General features: G+C 44.2%; 1 protein-coding gene across 1 annotated transcript in view; it reads left to right on the forward strand.

The window, feature by feature from the left end:
- Nucleotides 1–17,776, forward strand: part of DOCK8 (dedicator of cytokinesis 8) — a 193,688-nt gene that overhangs the window by 39,402 nt on the left and 136,510 nt on the right. Inside the window, 5 exon segments of the mRNA XM_042782993.1 lie at nucleotides 3,111–3,228; nucleotides 5,712–5,763; nucleotides 7,972–8,128; nucleotides 8,709–8,811; nucleotides 16,211–16,306. Coding sequence (XP_042638927.1) covers nucleotides 3,111–3,228; nucleotides 5,712–5,763; nucleotides 7,972–8,128; nucleotides 8,709–8,811; nucleotides 16,211–16,306 — 526 coding nt within the window.

The raw sequence follows: 17,776 nt of genomic DNA on the forward strand, positions 1-17,776 counted from the left end.
AACACTGGGGTTCTGTGGAACCCACTGGGAATGCTGGCTTGTGGTGAGGCCTTAGCTTGTGACCTGGACTGGAACCAGCCTTAGCTTGATACCTGACGGAGCCTACATGAGGCTGTGCGACACTCAGTGAAATAAGTATCTTTGCTTTTAATGATGATGAATACTGTCTGTGAAATACACTAACCAACCATCAAGCCAATTCCACCTCATGGTGACCTCACGTGTGTCAGGGTAGAACTGTGCTCCATAGGGGTTTTAATGGCTGTTTTTTCCCTGAAGTAGATCACCAGGCCTTTCTTCCAAGATGCTACTGGGTAGATGACAAAATAAAAATGTGAAACTTTGAAAGTAAAGCTGGACTGTGGAATATGATATAAGGCCTGGTTCCCAGTACCAGCTGTCCTGGTGTAGTTCCTACTTAGCTCTGAGGATTACTCCAATTCTAAATGGTCTGCTATCATCTCACATCCCCTACCGGAGTGGAAGAGGGATTGTGAGGATGAACCCCCATCCCTGGTGTTTACAAGGACACTCCAATGGGCCCTTCCTGGCACTTTCACTTTGTGACCTGAAACCCACTGCCATGGAGTCCATTCTGACTCATAGTGCCCCTAGAGGACAGAGTAGGACTGCCCCACAGGGTTTCCAAGGCTGTAATCTTTACAGAAGCAGACTTCCTCATCTTTCTCCCATGGAGTGGCTGCTAGGCTCAAACCATCGATCCTGGTCCCCCTCTCTTTGTACATCAACATTCAATAATTTATGTGGGCAGTCTGCACTGTGTCTCCTCAGAAGCAGGTCTAGTCAGCTGTTCTTTCTGTCTCATCCAGGGTCATAGTTATTAGTGTTGTCACTGCTGTATTGTGGGAGCAAGAACAATGGGGTTAATCTATGGATTATGCAAACCCTGGTCCAAAAAAACCATTCCCTACCCAGCACACAAGCACAAGACAGCAGGATCAAAGGTGGAAGCAACCTAAATGTCCATCAGCAGATGAATGGATAAACAGGATGTGGTGTATCCAAACAATGGAACGTTACTCATAAAACTTCATAAAGAGAATGAGGTCCTGATACATACATGACGTGGGTGAACCTTGCAAACATGACACTGAGTGAAATATATCAGATACAAAGGAACAAATGTTGGGGCACACACAAAGAATAACCCAGTGTGGAAAGGCAGTCTTGGCATTTTTGTAGCAGCCCTAGCTGGGGACACAGCATGGTGGTGAAGAGGATGGCTTTGCAGCCAGGCCGCCTGCTGCAGTTCCTGACTCTGCCCTTTCCTAACTGCATGATCTGGGGCAAGTTATTTAACATCTCTGAATCTGTGGTTAAGTGCTGGACTGTTTACTGTAAAGGACAGTGGTTCAAACCTACCATCTGCTCCATGGGAGAAAGATGTGGCAGTCTGCTCGTGTAATGATTTACAGCCTTGGAAACCCTATGGGGGCAGTACTACTCTGTCCTCTAGGATCGCTATGGGTCAGAACCATCTTTGTGGCAGTGGATTTCAATACCTCATTTTTTCTTCATTTACAAAGTGGGAATGACGATGATGATGATAGTGCCTACCTGGTAGGATCATGATAAGAACTGAATGAATTAATACATAAAAAGTGTTTGGAACATTGCTGGGCTCAGGGGCAGTGTCCTGCTAGTATGGTTACTGAATTCTTTACATCAGGAATAAACCAAAAACCAAAAACCAAACACACTGCCGTCATGTCAGACACGACTCATAGTGACCCCTTCTTGGGTTTCCGAGGCGGTATCACTATGGAAGTAGATTGCCCAACCTTCCTTCTGAGGAGGAGTGGCTTGTGGGTTTGAACTGCCAGCTTTCTGGTTAGCAGTCAAATGGCTTAGGCACTACGCCTTATCAAAATAGAGGCATTTATTCCTTTATTCAACAAATATTGGTTTAGTATCTACTATGTCCCAGTCACTATTCTAGCTGCAGGGACATATTAATAAATAAAACAGACAAAAATCCCTGTTCTCATGGAGCTTCCATTCTAGTAGACTCATTGCCATTGAGTCAGTTCCACTCATAGTGACCCTATAGGACAGAGTACAACTGCCCCACAGGGTTTCCAAGGCTATCAATATTTACAGAACCAAAGCCAAACCAAATCCACTGCCATCAAGTCAATTCTAACTTATGATGCCCCTAGAGGATAGGATAGAACTGACCCATATGGCTTCCAGTGCTGTGTTCTTTAGGGAAACACTGCCACATCTTTCTCCCACAGAGCAACTGGTAGTTTTGAACCACCAACCTTTTGGTTAGTAGCTGAGTACTAAACAACTGTGCCACCAGGGCCCCTTTCTAATGGAAGATACTGGTAATAATGCAAATAGAAAGAAAAATAAGCCAAATTATGCTTAGCCCAGTATCTAGCTTGTTGTTGTTGTTGTTGTTATGTGCTGTCGAGTCGGCCCCGACTCATAGCGACCCCTCCTTGGGTTTCCGAGGCAGTATCACTACGGAGGTAGGATTGCCCAACCTTCCTTCCGAGAAGTGGCTGATGGGTAGCTGTTCAGTAAATGGATGCAGTATTCATATTGGTATTGTTTTGTTGGTGTCGTCATTATTATTGTAGCTCAATGGGACTTGGAAGTGTCAACCCTCATCTAAGATAAGAAAATGAAGCTAAGCCAGTACAGAAAGCTTTGCCAGTGGACAATTGAAACTGCTCCATTGGAATGGATTAGAGAAGAAGAAAGAGAACCAGAAGGGATGGAATTAGGCCGTCCCCTGTGGCCATGCATTTAGTTGAAATTTAGCTGAAAATGAAAATGAGCTGGGTGCATTTTCCTTCAGGCCGATTCCCACATTGTAAACCCGAGGCCTTTGTCGGCTGCACCAGAGCACAGAAGAGGGCCTTGCTGGTCATCATCAGGGGCTGCAAGCCGATGAGGAGCAATCAGCAATCGCCTGCTCACTCCTCCAAAATAGTTCACTTCCTAAAGGAAAAATTGTTCAAAATAATCCCCCCACATCCCCCACCGCCCCAAGAGTGTAGACCTTGGCATTCATCAAAGAGCGTGGCTAAAATAAACCCTCGACCTTGCTCACTGGTTCTTTATCTTTTCTTTTCCAGAAACCTCCTGTATGTCTACCCACAGAAGCTGAACTTTACCAACAAGCTGGCATCTGCCCAGAACATCACACTCAAGATCCAGTTCATGTGCGGAGAGGATGCTAGCCACGCAATGCTGGTAAAGAGGGAAATAAGCGTTTCCTCAAACCGGGGTGGGCTGGACTGCCTGGTGAACTCACACAGCCCACAGCTAGTCCTCATCAGTGTACTTTGTTCCACTTGCTGTCGTGTCAACCCCAATTTGTGGCCACCCCACACATGTCAGAGCAGGACTGTGCTCACAGGGTTTTCAGTGGCTGATTATCCTGGAAGTGGATCACCAGGCCTTTCTTCTGAGGCGCCTCTGGGTGGATTTGAACCTCCAGTCTCTTGGTCAGCAGCTGAGCATGTTTGCACCACCCAGGGCCTCACATCAATACACAGAGTGTGTATTCCAGCTCTGCTCTACTCGTCAAGGAATGCTGCAGCTAGTCCACCGCTGTCCCCAGGATACTGATGAGGAAACAGAGGTGGTCCGCATTGAAAGTCTCTTTCCTAACTTATTCCGTGGTGGGCTGTGAAACTCTGGGAATGCGGATCATTATACAGGGCTGACAAACACTGTGCAATCTTCCCCTGCCGCCAGCCTATGAATCCCATGCCCCCAAGAGCTTAAGAAGCAGAGAGAAGGGCTCAATGTGTCAGTCATGTTGAATGGACTTCTGGATATGTGCTGCAGAACACACCTACCCAGCCCCACCCACCCCCAAGTAAGAAGAAAGCCTTGTCCGGTGATAATAACACACCACCTTAGCACCTTTGAGGAATGGATCTTCATCCTGAGGCAAAATACAGGTTAAATAAGATCACCACCACCATAGCCATTGAGTCAATTCCAGCTCCTAGGGATCCTGCAGGACGGAGTAGAGCTGCCCCATAGGGTTTCCAAGGCAATAAATCCTCACAGAACCAGACTGCCATGTCTTTTTCCCTCAGAGGGGCTGGTTGGATTTGAACTACTGAGCTTTTGATTACTAGCCTAGTGCTTAACCACTGCACCACTGTTGTTGTTGTTGTTACCTGCCGTCGAGTCGGCCCCGACTCATAGTGACCCCTCCTTGGGTTTCCGAGGTGGTATCACTACGGAAGTAAGATTGCCCAATCTTCCTCCCGAGAAGTGGCTGGTGGGTTTGAACTGCCAGCCTTCTGGTTAGCAGTCAAGTGCCTTAGGCACTATGCTACCAGACCTCCTAATAATAAATACACAGCAATGTAATGTTGTCTTAGGAATCAACAGTTCCAGAATTTGTCCTTTTTGACCATTTCCCACTAAATGAGACATTGGTGAGCTATGACCATTTCCCATTGTCATGGGATTCAGTTCACACACCTTTCTCCTGAGGTGGTTTGTTCCCAGTGCTTTCATTCTTCAATATTTACATTTTTTCCCCTGATTTTTACCATCTTCCTAATATCCCACCATAGGATCCTGGGTGGCACCACTGGTTTACAATCTTCTGCTAACCCAAGGTTGGTGGTTCAAACCTATACAGCGGCTCTACAGAAGAAAGGTCTGGCAGTCTGCTCCTGTAAATATTACAGCCAAGAAAACCCAAGGAGCACAGTTCTCCTGACACACAGGGGTCATCATGAGTAAGGGCCAACCCAGCATCAGCTAAAAACACCCCACCTACCTTCTTGATGCAAGATGTCTTCTTGCAATGGTTGTGGGGAAGAAATGAGTGGCTGCAAGAGGACTCCTGGTTCTCTCTGCTCCCGACTCCGGCAGGTCATCACCTGGGCTTCCAGGTGTAGTTGTGCAATCCTGAACTGCTCCTAGGTATCTACCCAGCGGGGAAGAGGGGCCCTACCCCCCTACCCCCCTACCCCAGCCTGTCCTCTACTCACCCAGCATGGGGATTACTTCAGCTGAAGGAAAACCCAAACCAAACCTGTTACCACCAAGTCAATTCCAACTCATGATGGCCTGTGTGCTCCAGAGTAGAACTGAGCTCCACGGGATTTTGACAGTGATATTGATGGACGCAGATCACCAGGCCTTTCTTTCACAGCACCACTGGTTAATAGTTGACTGCAAACCATTTGTACCACCCGGAGACCTCCTTTGGAGGAAACAGTTCTTTAGTTCTTTCCCCAAAGGTGAGCCCTCTTGTCAAATCATATGCCTTTAGGGGTGCATCAGCCCCAAGGAGCTTTTTCTAAGGAGCACAAACATGTGAGCACCAGTTTTCCCCCAAGCAACCAGGTCCATGTATTTGGAGGGAGAAGAGCCTGGACCAGGAATCCGTCATTGAGGGCAGAAGTATGTGGTTTTGCCTGTAGCGTTGACCTGTTGGGTGGTGAGACAGACTGTAGAGGGCCTGGTTTTCTAGCCTTATGCACCTGGGGCCCTTGGTCACTACTGTAGGTCTTTGGTGCATCAGATTGCCCTTCATAACTAGTTCTTCTGCACTGGTGTCATTGGACCAGTTGCAGAACCCAGTGCTTTTGACTTACAAGCTATAACTCTTTGAGACCAGAACATCCTAGTTAGGCTGATGCCAGAGGATTTGATAGACCCAAATGTAACTGTTAATTCAGTCCTTTCTTTTTTGGTGACAGGTCATCTTCGGAAAGCCCAGTGGGCCTGAATTTCTGTAGGAAGTGTACACAGCCCATCAATTACCATAATAAGTAAGTATATTAAGAACTTTAAATGTGTGCCAAGGTTGTTTCATTATCTCTTGCCTTTTCTGAATTCTCTGGGCAGTTCCTCCCAACAGATGTTGTCACTTCAGGGCTAATGGACAGAGGAAGTTGTGTGCTAGTTCGGTGATTCTGTGTTACAGATGCGCAATCTAAGAATGAAGGGAGAACAAATCTTCAAAACCCTAATGTTGTTTTGACTTTTCTAAAACCTTCTAGTATGATATAGAGATGTTAAAGGTGTCTAATAAGCAAATAGGAGCTCTGGTGGTGTAGTGCCTAAGGCACCTGACTGCTAACCAGAAGGCTGGCGGTTCAAACCCACCAGCCACTCCTCAGAAGAAAAGTTGGGCAATCTACTTTTGTAGAAATACCGCCTTGGAAACTCAAGTCAGATCCGGCTCTATGGCAGTGAGCTTGAGCTTGGAATAAGCAAATAATTTTGCTAACTTGCTTTGAGATACTAGAGGAGGCAGACCAGAAACAACCTAGCTCTCCTCATCTTCTGGACACCCCCACACACACCTGCCTCACTACCCACTTGAGGAAAATTTGAGTTGACCAAGGAGAATGCAGTACTCATTACTAAATCAGTAAATAGAGTCATAGAACAATGTCTGCACTGTCATTCACTTTTCACAGGTGGGGGTGGAGGTCTACATAGGGTTAGATGAGTGGGCTTCATCCTGGCCTGATAACTGGCTCATTTAAGTTCTTCTCTGAACCCACTTTCCAGGCTTGGGATGAGGACTATATGAGGCATGTACATCCAGCCCTAAGCAGAGTCTCTGGTACTTGGTCATTCAATACAGGCAGACCTCAGAGATACTGTCGCTTCAGTTCCAGACCACCACAATAAAGCAAATATCACAACAAAACCAGTCACACCAACTTTTTGGTTGCTCAGTGAATATAAAAGTTATGTTGACACTGTACTGTAGTCTATTCAGTGTTCAGTAGCATGAGGAAAAATTTGAAATATTGGTGAGAATGACCAAAACATGACAGACGTGAAGTGAGCACATAATGTTGGGAAAATGGCACCTTGACACAGGATTGCCACACACATTCAGTTGGCAAAAAATGCAGTATCTGCAAAGTGCAATAAAGTGAAGCACAATAAAGTGAGGTGCTGTAAATTCATGTCCTTTTCTCTGCATCACTCATTTATTTTTTGCAAAATCCTTTGACAAAAGCAGAAATATTGTGTAATCTCTCTCATGTGAGATATCTAGAATAGGCACATTCTGAGAAACAAAGTTTCCTAGTGGCCGCCAGGATGAGAGAGGGGGGCGTGGAGAGATACTGCTTAAGGAGTACAGAGGTTTTGTCACCAGGTGCCGTGGAGTTGACTCTGACTCTTGGTGACCCCGTGTGTCAGAGTAGGACTGCGCTCTGTCAGATTTTCAGTGGCTGATTCTTTGGAAATAGACTGCCCGGCCTTTCTTCTGGGGTACCTCTGTATAGACTTGAACCCCCAACCTTTTGGTGATCAGCTGAGCGCATCAACCATATGCACTGCCCAGGGACTCCTGAGCTTCTGTGAAGGGTAATACAATAACCAGGAGATGGAGCACAGTGATGGTTGCACAACATGTGAATGTTACTGAATTGTGCACATAAAAATGGCTGAAGTAGCAAATGTTTTGGTATCTATATTTTATCACATGAAAAATATAAAAAGAGGAAGTGGGAAAAGAGCTGTTACATTGTGGGGATTGCAATCAAGGTCACGAAATAAAGTGTGTATGAAATTTTAAAGGAAAACCAATTTGCTCTGTAAACGTTCACCCAAATCACAATACAAAGTTAAAAAAATTAAAAAAAAAAAGAAAAGAAAAAAATAATTGGATGAGTGTGCACTTGCTCAGAGTAGAGACAGAGAGGAGGTTACGGAAGGAGTCTGGACCTCAACCCATTTTCAAATGAAGTTGTTGGGTTTTCCATGGTGTGGGGGCTATTTTCCTATTGAAGCCTTGGCTTTGTGAGTGTTTTCTGTAAGTGGAGCGTATTCAGTAACCCTAAGCTTGCCCTCAAGGCCTTCCAGCCCAGGAGCTGAATGATGGAAAATGAACAGCCAAACACACCAGGCAGGCAAATCCTGAGGGGCAGAGGGTGCTGGAGTCACAGGTCACAGCCGGAGAAGTCCTCGTTCATGCTGAAAGTGATTTGCGCCCCATGTGCTTTTGAAACATATCTCCTTACTTTTATGAAGAGGTGAAAAGTAAGCTTCTGGCGAGGGTCACAGCACACCACCACCTCGTCTTCACCTTCTGCCACATCAGCTGTCAGCAGAAGCAGGGCACTTCCATGGAAAGCCTCCTGGGCTATTCCATGAGTTACTTCTTCGACCACACACCCTGTGGTTCTTGACACTCCAGGCCCCTGCAGAGATAAACAACCACATTCTTTCCCCTTGCTTTCTTCCTGTCCGAAGTGGTGTGTGCTACATCACATTATCACAAAGAGCAGGCAGGTCTTGACTTGGCAAATGAGTGGCTTCAGGAATGGCAAGCTAGTGTCTGATGGCTGTCGAAAGAACGCTCATTTACAGCAAAAGTGCACAAGGTCCATCCTTTCCAAGTTGAATATACTTAATTCATCTATCAGCCCTGCTCTTTTTACCCCAAGGGAGAAAACAAAAGTTATTTCATTCAAAATATTGGAAAGGAAGAATAAATGTTGCTGGTGTTCAGACACACACAAATATTGACCCTCAAGAAAAATGTGCTGCTTTTGCTCTGCAAGCTTCTGCTCAGGGGGAATTTAGAATGCAGAGAACCTGACGGGAATGTTGGCCCCACAGAGCCCTGGTCATACCTACTCACTGTTTATTTGCAGTTGAACATTGTAAGCTAGTTGCTGGAGATGTATGCTGTCATAATACTGCTTTCTTCTTTGCATCTTCTCTTAGTGGCTGCCGATTCCCTGAAATGAGCATCTTCAGATGGGATCCTGGTGTCTTCCAGTTGCCTTGGAGAAGCTACCTCCCAATTACTCCATGCATTCTGCCGAGGTAACCAGCAAGCTGGCCATCTGCTGTTCCCTGAGCAGCCACGGTCTTGGACCACCTTCCCAGACCTCATATTCTCACCTTAAGCTTGACACAGGAGGCTCTTCCTGGTTTTGCAGTAGCTATCTCTCAGTTCTAGTAGAACAGTGGTTAAAGTGTTCATCTCCTACCCAAAATGTCAGCAGATCAAACCCACCAGCCGCTCTGTGGGAGAAAGATGAGGAAGTCAGCTTCTGTGAAGATTTCTACCTTGGAAACCCTATAGGGAAGTTCTCCTCTATCCTCTTGGGGTGCTGTGAATCAGAATTGATTTGATGGCAGTGGGTTTGACACTAAAAGACTGACAGCCTTGAAACCCCTATGAGGCAGTTCTACTCTGTCCTATAGGGTTGCTGTGAGTTAGAAGCAACTCGACAGCAGTGGGGTTTTTAGTTATCAGTCAGCACATGGTGTTTTCTGAGGGCATATTAGACTGATGAAAACCAAACCAAACCTGTTGCTGTCAAGTGTATTCCAATTCATGGGGACCCTGAGTGTTGAAGAGTATAACTGTTCCATAGGGTTTTCAGTGGCTGATTTTTTGGAAGCAGATTGTCACGTCTATCTGCTGATTGTCATGTCTGTCTGCCGATTGTCACTGTGTGGGTTCCAACCACCAACCTTTAGGTTACTGTTGTTGTTGTTAGGTACCGTTGAGTCAGCTACAACTCATAGCTACCCTGTGTACAGCAGAACAAAACACTGCCCAGTCCTGTGCCAGCCTCACAATCCTTGCTATACATGAGCCCATCGTTGCAGCCACTGTGTCAGTCCATCTCATTGAGGGTCTTCCCCTTCCTCACTGACCTTCCACTTTACCAAACATGATATCCTTCTCCAGGAAATGATCCCTTCTGACAAGTAGGTGAGATGAAGTCTGGCCATTCTCGCTTCCAAGGAGCATTCCAGCTGCACTTTCTCCAGGACAGATTTTGTTAGTTCTTCTGGAAGTCCATGGAACTTTCAGTATTCTTCACCAACACTACAACTCAAAAGCATCAGCTCTTCCTTCTTTGGTCTTCCTTAGTCACTGTCCAGCTTTCACATGCATATAAGCCTATTGAAAATACCATGCTTGGGTTAGGCACACCTTAGTCTTCAAAGAGACATCTTTGCTCTTCGACACTTTAAACAGGTGTTTTGCAGCAGATTTGCCCAATGCGGTATGTTGTCTGACGTCTTGACTACTGCTTCCATTGGTGTTGATTGTGGAGCCAAGTAATGTTGGCGTAGTGCCAAAAGCATTTGACTGCTAACCAGAAGGCTGGGAGTTCAAACCCACCAGCCACTCCTTGGAAGGAAGGTTGGGCAATCTACTTCCATAGTGATAATGCCTTGGAAACCCAAGGAGGGGTCACTATGAGTTGGATCCGACTCAATGGCAGTGAGTTTGGTTTTTGTGTTTTTTGACAACTTCAATCTTTTCTCCAATTATCATGATGCTGCTTATTGGTTCAGTTGTGAAGATTTACATTTTCTTTACATTGAGGTATAATCCATACTGAAGACTATACTCTTTAATCTTCATCCATAAGTGTTTCAAGTCATCTTCACTTTCAGCAGGCAAAGTTGTGTTATCTGCTTATAGCAGTATGGTAGTTAAGGTTGTTGTCAACTTGGCTGGGCCTGGTTGAGTGGCTGCGCAGCTGGAGGTAGTTATTCCCCGTGATGAGACTGGCAATCAACTCCATGGTAGAATCAGGCATGAGCAGTGAGTAGCTGCTTTAAGGATGTGGTCTGTTTCCCATATATAAAGAGAAGCTTTGGGATTGATCTCTAGCCTTTTGGCATGCCTGAACTCTGCATGTAGCCAAGTCATTGTTCAACAGCCTGCCATACCTTGCCTGTCTTGGGACTTCATCTGGACTTGAGTTAGTGGCCTGCTGTGTTGTTTGGTAACATTGGGACTGTGCCTTTTTACTTGTTGATCTTGGGTTTGTCAGCCTCAGCAGCCAGCTGCTGTCTGAATGAAGAAAAGCCTCCAACTTCAGTGAGCTGGGAGCAGGAGGCAGAGCTGAAGCCCAAGGTTGAGCCACCTTCACCCAGCCCGTAGAACCTGGCACTTTGAACTTGGACTTAAAGTCTCCAAACTGTAAGAGAATAAACTCCAGTTTGTTAAAGTCATCCCATTTGTGGTATATTCCTGTCAGAGCAGCACTAGCTAACCAAAACAAGCAGGTTGTTAATGAATCTTCCTCCAATTCTGATGCCACATTCCTCTTCATATAGTCTAGCTTCTTGGATTATTTGCTAAGCACACAGATTGAATAAGTGTGGTCAAAGGATACAACCCTAACACTCTCCCTTCCTGATTTTAAACCGTGCATTATCCCCTTGTTCTGTTTGAATGACAGCCTTCTGGTCTATGTACAGGTTCCTCATGAGCACAATTAAGTGTTCTGGAATTCCCATTCTTCTCAATATTATCCATAATTTGTTATGACCCACACAGTAGAATGCTTTTGCATAGTCAATAAAGCACAAGTAAACATCTTTCTGATATTCTTTGCTTTGAACCAAGATCCATTTGACATTAGCAGTGATATCCCTGGTTCCACATCTTCTTCTGAATCCAGCTTGTATTTCTGGAAGTTTCCTGCAATGTACTGCTGCAACAATATTTGAATTATCCTCAGCAAAATTTTATTTGTATATGATATTAATGATATTGTTCAATAATTTCCACATTCTGTGGGATCACCATTCTTTGGAATGGGTACAAATATGGATCTCTTCCAGTCAATTGGCCAGGTAGCTGTCTTCCAAGTCTCTTGGCATAGCCAAGTGAGTGCCTCCAGTGCAGCATCCATTTGTTGAAATGTCTCAATGGTTATTCCGTCAATTCCTGGAGTCTTGTTTTTCACCACTTCCTTCAGTGCAGGATGAACTTCTTCCTTCAATACCATTGGTTCTTGATCATATGCCAGCTCCTGAAATAGTTGAACATCAGCCAATTCTTTTTGGTACAGTGACTCTGTGTATTCCTTCTATCTTCATTTGATGTTTCTTGCATCATTCAATATTTTGCCTATAGAATCTTTCAATATTGCAACTCAAGGCTTGAGTTTTTCCTTCAGCTCTTTCAGCTTGAGAAATGCCAAGCACGTTCTTCCCTTTTGGTTTTCTAACTCCAGGCCTTTGTATATTTCGTTATAATATTTGAATTTGTCTTCTCTAGCTGCTCTTTGAAATCTTCTGTTCAGCTCTTTTATCTTGTCATTACTTCCATCTAATTTGCTACTCTCCATTTAAGAGCAAGTTTCAGAGTCTCTTCTGACATCCACTTTGGTCTTTTCTTCCTTTCCTGTTTTTTTAATGACCTTTTGCTTTCTTCATGTAAGATGTTCTTGATGTCATCCACTAGTTGTCTGGTTTTCAGTTGTTGGAGTTCAATGTGTCAAATCTATTCTTCAGATAGTTTCTAAATTCAGGTGGGATATAATCAAGGTCATATTTTGGCTCTCATTGACTTGTTTTAATTGTCTTCACCATTACCCTTGAACTTGCATATAAGCAGGTCTGTTCCATCTGCATAACAGATGGTCTGTTGCAGTCAGCTCCTGGTCTTGTTTTGCCTGAAGATAATGAACCTCTCCATCACCTCTTTTACAGATGTAGTTGATCTGATTCCTGTGTATTCCATCTGGTGAGGTCCATGTGTATAGCTGCCATTTATGTTGTTGACAAAAGGTATTTACAATGAATAAGTCATTGGTCTTGCAAAATTCTATAATGCAATTTCCAGTGTCTTTTCTATCACCATGGCCGTATTTTGCAACTACCAGTGATTCTTCTTTGTTTTCCAACTTTTGCATTCCAATCACCAGTGATAATCAACACATCCTGACTGCATGTTTGGTCAATTCCAGACTGCAGAAGTTGGTAAGAATCTTCAATTTCCTCATCTTTGGCTTTGGTGGTTGGTGCATAAATTTGAATAATAGTAATATTGACTGGTCTTCCTTGTAGGCATATGGATATTATCCTATCACTGATAGCACTGTACTCCAGGATAGATGTTGAAGCATTCTTTGTGATGATGAATGCCACAGCATTCTTCTTCAATTTGTCATTCCCAGAATAATAGATCGTATGGTTGTCTGATTCAAAATGGCCCAAACCAGTGCATTTCAGCTCACTAATGCCTAGGATATAGATCTTTATGTGTTCCATTTCATTTTTGACAACTTCCAATTTTCCTATATTCATACTTTGTACATTCCTTGTTCTGATTATTAATGGATGTTTTCAGCTATTTCTTCCCATTTTGAGTCATGCCACATCAGCAGATGGAGGTCCTGAGAGCTTTACTCCATCCACATCATTAAGGTCGAGTCTACTGTGAGGAGGCAGCTCTTCTCCTGTCGTATTTTGAGTGCCTTTCGGCCTGAGGGGCTCATTTTTGACACCATATCAGACAGAATTTCAGGGCTTTTCATAAAGTTTTCCAGTACTATATCCAACAGTGTTTCACTTTGAGACGTGGATGGCTCCTTCCATCTTCTGAGTCTGTCTTAGTCTGGAAGCTCCACTGAAACCTGGCCACCATGGGTGACCCTGCTGGTATTTGAAATACTGGTGGCATAGCCTCCAGCCTCACAGCAACACACAAGCCACCACAGTACAACAAACTGACAGATGAGTGGTGGACAGACTAGGTTACTAGTCAAATGCACACCATTTACACCACACAGGATATACTCATTGGTCTGATAGGACAAGAGAAATAGCTGGTTGTGAAGCCCATTCATTTTTTGCTGTTAGTTGCCATCGAGTGGGCTCTGACTCATGGTGATGCATGTACAGCAGAATGAAACGTTGTGGTCCTGAACCATCTTCGTGATCGTTGGTGTGCTCAGTTCCATTGTTGTAGCCACTGTGATTTTGAGTGCCTTCCACCTGGGGGCTCATCTTCCAGTGTCATATCAGACAATGTTCTGTTGTGATCCATGGGTTTTCATTGGCTGATCTTTGGAAACAGATTGGCAGCCCTTTCTTCATAGTCTGTCTTTGTCTGGAAGCTCTGCTGAAACCTGTTCAGCATCATAGTGACACATAAGACTCTGATAGACAGGTGGTGCCTGAACATGAGATGCATTGTCCAGGAATGGAGCCTAGGTCTCCCATACAAAAGACAAGAATTCTACAATTGACCCATAAATGCCCTCATTCTCATTTCCTAGAACACCCAGTTACCTTCTTAATACTGTGGAACAAACCTGAGTTTTGAAGATAGACAAATCTTGACCCAAAATCCATGTTCTGCCACTATCTGAGTCTCAAAGATGAAACTGAGCCCATATCTTCCTATAAGGTTACTATGAATGTTGAATAAGATAATACCTGTTAAGCAACAAATATAGTGCCTAACAAAATATTGAGTCCTTTTTCCTACTTGACATAAGCTATCTTTCTAGCTATACCCTCCAAACCAAAACCACACTCACTGCCATCGAGTCGATTCCAACTCATAGTGACCCCCTTTGGGTTTCTGAGGCAATCAATCTTTACAGAAGTAGATTGCCCAGTCTTTCTTCCGAGGAGTGGCCGGTGGGTTTGAACCACCACCTTCTGGTTAGCAGTCAAATGCCTTAGGCACTACACCACCAGAATATCCCCTCAGTCTTTTCAAATATCCTGTAGACCTATGCTGGCAAGTATAGTAGCTGTCGAGCACTTGACCTGTGGCCAGCCCAAACTGAGATGTATTGTTAAGTGCAAAATCAGGTTTCAAAGACTTAGAAAGAAAAGAATGCAAAAATAACTCAATCATGGTTTTGTTTTTTTCAATTGATTCCATGTCAAAATTATCATCTTTGGGCTATAAAGGGTTGAACAAAAACAAACTAACAAACAAAAACACTGCTGCTGAGTCAATTCCAACTCATTGCAACCCTTTAGGGCAGAGTAGAACTCCCTGCCTTATATGGCTGTAAATCTTTACAGAAGCAGACTGCCTCTACTTTCTCCCACAGAGAGGCTGCTGGGTTCAAACTGCAGGCCTTTTGGTTAGCAGCCAAATGCCTTAAGGACAGCACCACCAGAGCTCTTATTTTCACCTGTTCCTTTTCACTTTTTCAAATGTAGCCGTTAGAAAATTTTAATTTGTGCGAATGGCTCGCATTATATTTCTAGTCGACAGTATTCCATTAGACCACGCAAATTCAGGTGCCCCCAGGAGCCAGGTAAGTAACCTAAGTGGATGCCAGTCCTGGTAGACATTGTCTCCACTGGAGACAGTCTGCCCATTTGAAGGCCACTGCTGCTTTTCCACTCTGCAGATCAGTGCCAGGCTGGGATGCAGGGCCAGTGTTTTCATATCTTTCAACTCTCAAATGAAGTTAGAGGAGCTGTCTTTTATGTGAAATTTCCTGCTTTGTAAATCCTGACAATGAATTTAAAAAAAAAAAAGTTTCCATACTCTATGGGCTAGATCCAGCCAGTGGGCCCCAAGTTGTCACTTTCTTTGTATTAGATGGTTCCCAGGGTCCCCACCACACGCACACACAGACTCTTGGAGGTACAGCCTGGTTCTTTTGGTTGAAACTGAAATGGACACAAAACCCCAATCTTGTGGTATGGCCTGATCAGCCGAGGCCCTCCTCACTCAGCACTGCACAGTGGCTCTGGAAGAAGACAGTTCTGATGGGAATTTAGGAAAGAAATGATCTCTAGGAAGGCATTGGTGGGTCAGTGGTAGAATGTTTGCTTTCCACACAGGAGGCCTGAGTTCTTCTCTGTCAGTGGAGGCTTGCTTATTGCTAGGATGCTGAACAGGTTTCAGTAGAGCTTCCAGATTAAGATGAACTCAGAAGAGAGGCCTGGGGATCTACTTCTAGAAATCAGCCAATGAAAACCTTGTGGATCACAATGGTCTAATCATGGGGATGGCACAGGACCAGGCAATGTTTCATCCCATTGTGCATGGGGTCGTCATGCATTGGGAACGTTTTAATTGACTTGACAAAGTAAAAAGAACTTGTTCAGTGCAGAAGTGAACTTGAACCAAAGCCCCTGACTCCAAGGTCTTTATTTTAGGTGGGGGGTTGAGGGACTTACATTTGTAAAGAGCCCCTGGGTGGTAACACCCTCAGCTGCCGATCCAGAGGTTGGAGGTTCAAGTCCACCCACAGGCACCTCAAAAGAAAAGTGCAGGTGATCTACTGAAATCAGCCAGTGAAAACCCTGTGGAGCACAGCTCTGTTCTGACTCATGTGGCGACCCCACGTGGGGTCATCAGGAGTCAGAGCCCACCGGTTGGTTTATATTTGTGTAACCTTGACATTCACTCTGCTTATTAGTAATCAGAAAAGGAGATTGAATGACTAATCTTTTTCTTGTTGTTTGTTTTTCTTTAACACAGAAAGTCCCTTTACAGAATCCTCCCATTAAGTGGGCTGAAGGACATAAGGGAGTGTTTAATGTTGAAGTACAAGCTATTTCCTCCATGCACACCCAGGTAGGAAAGTTCAAGGTTAACATTCAGTCGGGCCTGGAAGGCTGGTAATGAAGATGGGGGAGGCAGCAGGGTGACCTTCCACGGACAGGCGAAGAAAGGCTGATGAAAATCCTTGTACATGGATTTAGAAAAACAAAAAGAACCTTTAGTTCTTAATAGGGACTTACAAGCTTGGTCAGCTTTCATTTGTTGCTTAAATAGAAAGACCTGACAAAGATGTCGAGCTCCTGAGTGAACCGAGCCAGTGGTTACACTGTGGGTTGAGGTACTTTGGGGGAAGATGTCATCTGAAACATTTGCTGCTGCTGCCTCATTGTCATTTATAATTGTGCTGTTTGACCAGCCTTTTTCCTTTATTTTAGTTCCACATTCCCTCCACATTCCCTCTTCCTGCCACTGAGTTTTGTGTTTGCTTAGATACCACCCCCTTTTTTCTGTGTAAACTTTTATTTTTTCACTGCAGTAAAAATATATATACCTCAACATTTTTTACATGTACAATTCAGTGATATTAATTGCATTCATTCACCGTGTTGTGTGACTGTCACCACAGTCCATTTCCAGATTTTTCCATCACCCTTCACCGAAGCTCAGCGCCCTCTGGGCAGTGAGCCCCCTCTCCCCCTCCCTCCCACCTCTAGTAACTAATAAACATTTGTCTCTATACATTTGGCACATTTTAGATTATTTCATAGAAATGGAATCATACAATATTTATCCTTTTGTGATTGACTTATTTCACTCAGCATCATGTTTTCAAGATTCATAGCACGTATCAGGACTTCAGTTCTCTTTATGGCTGAGTAATATTCCCTTATACATTGTATTTATCTCTTCATCTGTTGATGAAAACTTGGGTTGTTGCCAGAATGTAGTAAGTAATTCTTCAGTGAACATCAGTGTACAAGTGTCAGTTTGCATCCCTGCTTTCAAGTCTTTTGGGTATCTATCTACCTAAGACTGGGATTGCTGGGTCATTTTGTTTGTTTTCTATTAAATATTAAGTTTATTTTTGGTGAAACTGTATAAACGCATGCATGCACCCAGTCAACACTTTCTACACATACAGTTAAGTGACACCCTATGGCAGTTCTTGACCCCCTTCTGGACAGTGTGTTTATCTGCTGTGCTGGCCTCTGCTTGCAGATCAGGTCAGAGCCGAATGCTTCTGTCTTCAGTCCACAGTCGTGGAGAGGTCATAGTCTGTGCACAGTAGGGGTCATGACCTAGGTCTGAAGTGTCTTGTCTTAGAACTTCTGGGCGGAAGTGCTGGTTAAGAAGTTCTGCCTCTAAACTGGAGATCCATTTGTAGAAAAATGAAACAAGATCTGTACCTCACACCATACACAAAAACGAACTCCAGATGGATCAAGGACTTAAATGTGAAACCTAGAACTATACAGTTCATCAAGGAAAATTTAGGGTCAAATTTAAGGGCCCTAGTACATGGCATAAATAGACTACCAAGCA

Source organism: Orycteropus afer, unplaced genomic scaffold (genome assembly GCF_000298275.1).
Source record: "Orycteropus afer afer isolate SDZICR_OR568_19922 unplaced genomic scaffold, OryAfe1.0 scaffold00569, whole genome shotgun sequence".
Lineage (NCBI taxonomy): Eukaryota > Metazoa > Chordata > Mammalia > Tubulidentata > Orycteropodidae > Orycteropus > Orycteropus afer.